Genomic DNA, 8,254 nt, shown 5'->3' on the forward strand with positions numbered 1-8,254 from the left:
CCAACCAAAGACAACAAGAACAGGAGCGAATAACAGAAAACATATCTATCTATATATCTATCTAAAAGAACACAATCAAAGATATTCCAAAAATTGGTAAATCTCTTATCGAATATGATCATATACAGTTACACACTTTGGTCATATGTTTACACTTCCCATGCCATTAGGAAATTAACCTTTTCCAAATAACCCATGCCAGCAGCTATTTAATAGAAATAATCCAACTCGCAGGATAACGCTACCTATAAGGAATCGCGATCTTAAACCTAAGGGTAAGGATGGGGTGAAAAAAAAAAAAATTGGTGGTGACGATGATAAGATAAAGATGATGAAGTTGAACTTAGCATGCGCCATTGATGATAAGATAATGATGACAAATTTACAACGAACCCAAAAGAGTTGGTAATTAAATGAGAGGTTTAAATAATTTATTTGATTAGGTTGATGCATCATGCATGGTAATAACCAAAGAAAGGTATTGGCATAAGCCAATGAGGTTGTGCCACTTTACACATGAAATTCTTGATTGAAGCTCCTTTTTCATAAGATATACAACCATTCGATCTAAAAGTTTCATTAACCTTTTGATGATGAACATGAGATATATATATATATAAACAGTAAAAATCAAGTTGGACAATTAATGGAATTTTACAGCAAATAATAATAATAAAGGAATACCCATTGCCAAAATGGACATTTCAACTTGTGAAACTTTTTCCTTGAGCTGGGTCTTTTCAGCCGCTTTTATGGTTAGAGAATAGAAAGCTTTATTACATCAATAAACAAGCCAAAAAAAAAAAAAAAAGCTTTTTCATTTTACTTTGCATCACCCTTTTTGTCTTTCTCTCACCTGATTTAATTACTGTTTTTGTCTTGAACAATATTGCTATAACATATACATTTTACACTATACTTTGGCACCCCCAAAGCCTTAAGTGGCTTCGCCACTGGAGACATGCCATAACTTCAACCAAAAGTCACCTCAAAAACAACCTTTCATTTAAATCAAACTACCTTTTGTTCTTTTTCTTTTTCTTATTTTCCATCCCCAGTAAAAAATAGTGTTTAAAACTAAAGAGAAAAATATAAAAAAACTCTCCAAATTAATAGTCGTTTGCGATAGAGTCTCATAATGTTCAAAAGGTATTAAAGTAGTTCATCAAACTACTAAAGTGTGTCAAAAAGGTCCAATCTTTTTTTATATTCCTATAATACCCCTAATCTTTTAAAAACTAAAATATAAACTAAATAAAATAAATAACTAAAAAATTAATTTGTCAAAATAAAAAATAAAATAAAATAATGAGGAATGGGGCGGCTGCCAATTGAGCCAACCACAATGTTTGATGTTGCATTTATCCATATTTTTTATACCACACGAGCTATTTGTAATTTAAGCCAACAATAGTGACTAATTTTTTATTCATTCCAAAAAAAATATTGTATTAATTTATTCACCCCTAGCCTTGTTTCTTTTTTTTTTTCTTTTTTTTTTAATTTATTATTTTTTTAAAAAATATTTTAGTTTATTTTTTATTTTATTATTATTTTTTTTAGTTTTTAAAAGATTAGGAGTATTATAGGAATATATAAAAAGATGGGACCTTTTTGACACACTTTAGAGTTTGATGGGCTACTTTAGTATTTTTTGAACATTATGGGGCTCTATCGTAAATTTAAAAAACTTTTTTATATTTTTCCCTTTAAATTAATAAAAAGGTAAATTTAATAATTTAATTAATATTTTATTGTACTTACCGTCTTCTAACAATATTTATAATATTAAACATCCTTTATATTTAGGGTTTAGGAAAGTAAAATCCTTGAGGTCCAAGTTGTTTATTATTTTTCTGAAAAAAAGTACTGCTATATTGTTTGGGTAGGTATGTAAACTATAAAATTAAGTTTTAAATTTTATCCTAATTTTCTTCAAACGAAAGTATAATGGTTTTATTTATCCTAATTTTTTTTTTTTTACTTCTCTCTCTCATCATTTTCTGTGTTTGTTTTATTGCCGAGAGACTTATATATGCCGTGTCACCACACACTACCTTATTCACGCGAAAAATCCCTTCTACTTGCAGAGTGAGTTTACAGGAAATCTCTCTGATTCTCTTTCTTTGCTCATTCTTGCCTCGGTAGTGAGCAACTGTTTTGCGCTATATCTGAACCGTCTCTGCCTTTCCTGTCGTTTAAGTCTCTTTGATTTCAGCTTATGTAACTACAAGCCATACCTACCCGTCTCTCCATCTCAGTTTTCCAAGTGGTTGTGTTGTTGTCAGAGGGTATTTCTTTGAATAATGTAACTCTGATTTCGCTGTTCTGTTTGCTTCGTTTCCCACTTTTGTTGATGCCCATTTGCTCAAAAGTGTTCTGAATCAATCCTGTTCTGGTTTCAGTCATGGGTTCTCGCTAATCTTGCTGCATAGATAGCTGTGTTCCTCTTTCTGTCAATGCTCGTTTGCTCATAGTTGTTCTGAATCAATCCTGTTGTGGTTTTAGTCATGGGTTCTCGCTAATCTTGCTGCATAGATAGCTGTGTTCGTCTCTGTCAATGCCCATTTGCTCACAGGTGTTCTGAATCATTCCTGTTGTGGTTTTAGTCATGGGTTCTCGCTAACCTTTCTGTATAGATAGCCTGTCAATGCCCATTTGCTTCAAATTGTTCTGAACCATCCCAAATGCAGTTTGTGATAATGGGTTCTCGTTAATTTGGTGGCTGTTGCTCTCATAACCTCTCAACTCTAGAGCTTGAGTACGATTTTCACCAATTTTAGCATGTAAAATTCATACCAAGTAATTGGTCCGCAGCATCCCGCTGCATTTTGTTATTGTTGGTGTCCTTTGTTGGGAACTAGTTGATGAATAGGAGGCCTTCTTGATGGTTCAGAGAATAGGAAGGTGATGGATCTGATCTCTGTCACAGTCGACCGCTAGTTCTGATCCGAGCATATGGAGAGTGTCTGTGAATTTCGTTAATTAAGAAATTCCCAATTCACTATGAATTCCATTCGCTAATATTCTTGATTCTCTACTAAGATATGAATTCCAAGTAGTTACATTCACTATTGAGTAATTCTTTTGTTCTTCTTCATAGGTATATAACCCAATCATTCTTTATAACTCACTTGAAATGTAAACTCTTCAACTACATACAGTTGTTAATTTATATCACCAAGGGTCTGCTATACTCAATATGTCAACATTCTTTTCTCTGGCTTTTCTTTCAACCTCCAATGATGAAGAAGTCTTCTTTGCCTCTCTGCCCATAATTTTGCGTATACATACACATATATCTTCGCTTATGCAAGTTTAGTTACCGTGTTGGCCTCTCGAGTCCCTTAAATCTGAACCTGACTCAAGCATCTTCAATATCACAAATTGCTCGGCTTACTTTTTTGTTACTCAAACAAAAACTAAATAAGTTTTAATCTCTTCTTGTCCACAAAGTATTTTACTTATTATCATGGAAGAAACATTTGTTCCCTTCCGTGGAATCAAGAATGACCTTAAAGGAAGACTTTTGTGCTACAAACAAGACTGGACTGGTGGTGTTACCGCGGGTATCAGGTTTGTGACTCTCCTAATGCTCATCCCTATTCATAAATAGAATCTTATGCTGCCAAAGATATTGATTTTACTACTGCAATCTAAGTAGCCATCACAGCTTCGAGGACGACATTGGTTCAGTGTTCAATATTTGCAGCTATCAGTGCTTTTATATTTATGCCATATTGAATCCATAATCAACCGTATCTTCTGTCACTCAGAATCCTGGCTCCAACAACATACATATTTTTTGCATCAGCAATTCCAGTTATATCTTTTGGGGAGCAACTGGAGAGAAGTACAGGTGTGATGGATTTTCCTTTTTGGGGTTGCCAGCATCCTATTATAGTTGGTACTTTGGAAATATTTTTCTCTAAGACATGCTATGTATTTTTATGTTACAGAAGGAACTTTGACTGCTGTGCAAACTCTTGCATCAACAGCACTTTGCGGTGTTATCCACTCAGTGGTTGGAGGACAGCCCCTACTTATTCTAGGAGTGGCCGAGCCAACAGTGTTAATGTATACATTCATGTTCAACTTTGCAAAGGACCGGAAGGATTTGGGGCAAAAGCTCTTCTTAGGCTGGACTGCATGGTATTTCATGAACATTCTTGGTACTTAATAATGCAAAGGGATTGGTCTATGGTGATATTTGACATTCTCTATTATTATTGATTGGGTTTTCAGGGTATGCGTTTGGACGGCCCTTTTGCTCTTCTTGCTGGCCATTCTAGGTGCGTGCTCTTTTATCAATAGGTTTACGCGTGTTGCCGGTGAATTGTTTGGTCTGCTAATCGCAATGCTATTTATGCAGCAGGCCATAAGGGTGAGTGTGCTTTTATGATTTTACATTGTTAAATGATAACTTCATTTTGACTTATGAGGACTGGAAGGTTTTTGAAAATACCATATCTGTAAGTTGGAAAACTTCTTGAGGTACTGAGTAATTTTCATGACAGTGACTAGTTTTCAAATTACATTGTTAAATGATAACTTCATTTTGACTTATGAGGATTGGAAGGTTTTTGAAAATACCATTTTGACTTATGAGGGTTGGAAGGTTTTTGAAAATACCATTTTGACTTATGAGGGTTGGAAGGTTTTTGAAAATACCATATCTGTAGGTTGGAAAACTTCTTGAGGTACTGAGTAATTTTCATGACAGTGACTAGTTTTCAAATACTAGACCTTTTTCCAAAATCACTTAACACACTAATATGGTCTATAAACATTATTTTCATTGTACTTTCAATGTATGGATTTCGTACTACAGGGAGTTGTGGAAGAGTTTGGCATACCCCAGAGAGCAAATCCAAATCAGACTGCACTCCAACTATCCTGGCGATTTGGTAATGGAATGTTTGCATTGGTTCTGTCCTTTGGCCTTCTTCTTACTGCATTAAGAAGCCGTAAAGCTAGATCCTGGCGTTATGGGACAGGTATGAGGAGTTTGCTTAGGAACTCTTGAATATAGGGTTAAAAGACCCTTCACATTTGTTCCATGTTATTAGTTAGGTACAGTGATAAAATTTAATTGGGTAATCTCTCTTGCTAGTTTCTTCTCTTAGGAGACAAATATTTTTGTATACCTATGCTGTTTCCTAAATTAGTTTCTTGATGTTGAATATGATTCAAATTTACAGGTTGGTTACGGGGATTTATTGCGGATTATGGAGTCCCACTTATGGTGCTTGTATGGACAGGGGTGTCTTACATGCCCGTTAATGATGTCCCAAGAGGGGTTCCAAGGCGGCTTTTCAGTCCAAATCCATGGTCTCCTGGGGCATACTCAAATTGGACGGTTGTCAAGGTGAATATTGTGGTTTGTCAAAGATCTACTAAAACACCTCTCTAGCATCTGCTTTACAAACTCATGCTTGTTAAGTTGTGCAGGATATGTTGAATGTTCCTCCATTATATATAATTGGAGCATTTATTCCAGCAACCATGATTGCTGTGCTTTACTACTTCGATCACAGTGTTGCATCTCAACTTGCCCAACAGAAGGAGTTCAATCTGAAGAAACCAGCTTCATATCATTATGACCTTCTTCTTTTGGGGTTCCTGGTAAGCTGTTTCCCTGGAACATTGGGTTTTTGCTAGTAATTATTTCAAGAGGCTCCATTCCATAAAAGCATTTATTTTTGAGACTTTTCATTTTAGTTTTGAATTCTTTCCATTTCCAGGTCATATTATGCGGGCTCATTGGCATTCCTCCTTCCAACGGTGTAATTCCACAATCTCCTATGCATACAAAGAGCTTAGCTACCCTAAAACATCAGGTAAACTACCTTATCAAGTTCTGGAAGTTAATGAATCTCATTTTATAATAATGAAATCCCCCTGATTTTGTTTGCAACTTTATAAAAATATAGAACAGATCATAAAACTAAAATTTTACCTTCTCTGTGCTGCAGTCCTGGTACACAAGCAGGGCAAGAATCCAAAGATTCTATGGATTCATTCCAATGATGAATAGACAGGAGGCCTAATTATCTAATAATGGAAAGTTATGATCATCTGTTTGTGGACAATTAATGTTGAGAAAATCCAATGAAATCCTTTTCATGTCCTCAGATTTTGATTTGTTCTACAATGAGAATGCATGTCTTTGACAACTTTTTTTTTGGATTCCTCTTTGACAGATCCTTTTCTGTTAGTTGCTCTCTTCATTCTATATGTAAACAAACATTTGGTTAGTATTATTCTTAGTCCAGATGTGATATCTTAATTAATACATTGGTGCCTTTTGTTTTCCCTGGAACAGCTCTTGCGGAATAAGCTTGTATCAACAGCCCGAAACAGTTTGCGTAAGAATTCAAATTTGGGTCAGTTATACCAGAACATGCAAGAAGCATATAATGAAATGCAGACACCACTAGCCTACCAAATGCCACCTGCTCTGGTAAATTTATTAGTTATTATTTCGGATTGAAAAAAATCTGTTATTTTTTCCTTTTCTTGTCTTTGATCTGTGCTTCAAACAGGGACTGAAAGAGCTGAAAGAGTCCACAATTCAATCAGTATCCAGTACTGGCTACATAGGCGCCCCTGTTGATGAGACAGTTTTTGATGTTGATAAGGACATTGATGATCTTTTGCCCGTTGAAGTTAAAGAACAACGCCTCAGCAATTTGCTTCAGGCACTGATGGTCGGCTGTTGTATTGCTGCTATGCCTCTTCTGAAGAAAATCCCAACTTCAGTTCTTTGGGGCTACTTTGCTTTCATGGCAATTGAAAGCTTGCCTGGAAATCAGTTCTGGGAGAGGATATTGTTGCTTTTCACCGCTCCAAGTCGAAGATACAAGTAAGTTTATGCTCACATTCCCATTACTGTTGTCTATTGCCAGGGGTTCAAGGACTTAAAAGTTCCTCTATATTACATTTTATAGAAAATGTTGAGGTCTATGCTCTTTATGAACACAATTAGTGTCATCTTTATTTTTTTAGAAGAAGCGGATGATGATTATATAATTTGTTAGGGTGCTGGAGGATGATCATGCAACTTTTGTTGAGACTGTGCCCTTCAAAACAATTGCCATGTTCACCTTGTTCCAGACAACCTACCTGCTTCTATGTTTTGGCATAACGTGGATACCATTAGCCGGGGTCCTTTTCCCCCTGTTGATCATGCTTCTTGTACCAGTGCGACAATATTTTCTCCCTAAGTTTTTCAAGGGAGCCCATCTTCAAGACTTGGATGCTGCAGAATATGAGGAAGCCCCTGCCATTGCTTTCAACATGTCATTTCAAGTAAATGTCTTGACCATTCTGTTCATTTTAGCTAGACCTATTGAAACATCATATTTGGATTAAACATCATATTGATGTTTCATGTACTCGCAGGACCAGGATCCACAGACCAGAATTAATAACATTGGTAGTGGAGAAATTCTTGATGAAATCATCACAAGAAGCCGGGGTGAGATCCGTCTCACTCAGAGTCCAAAAGTCACGAGTTCGACCCCTACGGCAGTAGAGGATATCAGACCTGCTAATAGTCCGCGGATGTCGCTTAGAGTATTCAGCCCACGTGTAAATGAACTAAGAGAGGAACACAGTCCCAGATTGAAGGGGGCAGAACTCGAAGCAAAACGAACTCCCAGTCCCGGGCCATCTATTTTTGGACAAAGCCCTCGTGGTTAATTTTCAAGCTAAGACCCTAAATTTGTGATTATGGTGAGGTTAGTTGTCAATGGTGCTCGAGAGGTCCTGTTCTAAAATCATGTAACCAAGTGTTATCCTATAGGTGTGTTTCTTTTCTAACCTGATAAAATGGTGTAGTTTGATTTTCAGTACTATTCTTCCTTGTATCTCCCATATAGGCTGGGCAGAGAATGTAAGTATGATAATGCAAAAAAAAACTTGTCTATTTACTTTCACTGATTTTGTTGGTTGAGCATCTATCATATTTCCATCTTGAAGTAATATGTATTTCCAAAACTAGTTATTGGATTAATAATAGAAGGAAAGGAGGAATGATCTATTATCAATGATCAATGATCAATGATCAAGGCCGGCATCTAAAATTCACGGGAGTGCTAACTCTCGTGCTCACAATTTAGCAAAATGGACCGCTCTCTCCAAATTTTTTTGGAAACATTTCCTTTTTCCTTTGTTAGACCTTCACCTTGACAGTGGGAAGATCTCCCTTGCGGCTTCATTTTGTTCTTCTCCTCTAGAAAAATGAAAAAAG

The 8,254-nt window shown here is 36.0% G+C and overlaps 1 protein-coding gene across 1 annotated transcript; it reads left to right on the forward strand.

The window, feature by feature from the left end:
- Positions 1-2,076: 2,076 nt before the first annotated feature.
- Positions 2,077-7,964, forward strand: LOC132173952 (probable boron transporter 2). The gene is made up of 12 exons (XM_059585644.1): positions 2,077-3,576; positions 3,777-3,859; positions 3,960-4,152; positions 4,246-4,384; positions 4,832-4,997; positions 5,202-5,368; positions 5,452-5,625; positions 5,745-5,840; positions 6,326-6,463; positions 6,546-6,865; positions 7,041-7,311; positions 7,405-7,964. Exons 1-12 carry the CDS (start codon positions 3,473-3,475, stop codon positions 7,702-7,704), a joined length of 2,151 nt encoding a protein of 716 aa, XP_059441627.1. The 5' UTR covers positions 2,077-3,472; the 3' UTR covers positions 7,705-7,964.
- The last annotated feature ends 290 nt before the right edge of the window (positions 7,965-8,254 follow it).

This window comes from Corylus avellana, chromosome ca3, assembly GCF_901000735.1.
Source record: "Corylus avellana chromosome ca3, CavTom2PMs-1.0".
Taxonomy (NCBI): domain Eukaryota; kingdom Viridiplantae; phylum Streptophyta; class Magnoliopsida; order Fagales; family Betulaceae; genus Corylus; species Corylus avellana.

Coding starts and splice junctions, on each gene's coding strand:
- LOC132173952 (XM_059585644.1), top strand. CDS start 3,473: ATGGAAGAAACATTTGTTCCCTTCCGTGGAATCAAGAATGACCTTAAA. Junction 4,385..4,831: donor TTATGCAGCAGGCCATAAGG/GTGAGTGTGCTT, acceptor TTCGTACTACAG/GGAGTTGTGGAAGAGTTTGG. Junction 6,464..6,545: donor ACCAAATGCCACCTGCTCTG/GTAAATTTATTA, acceptor TGCTTCAAACAG/GGACTGAAAGAGCTGAAAGA.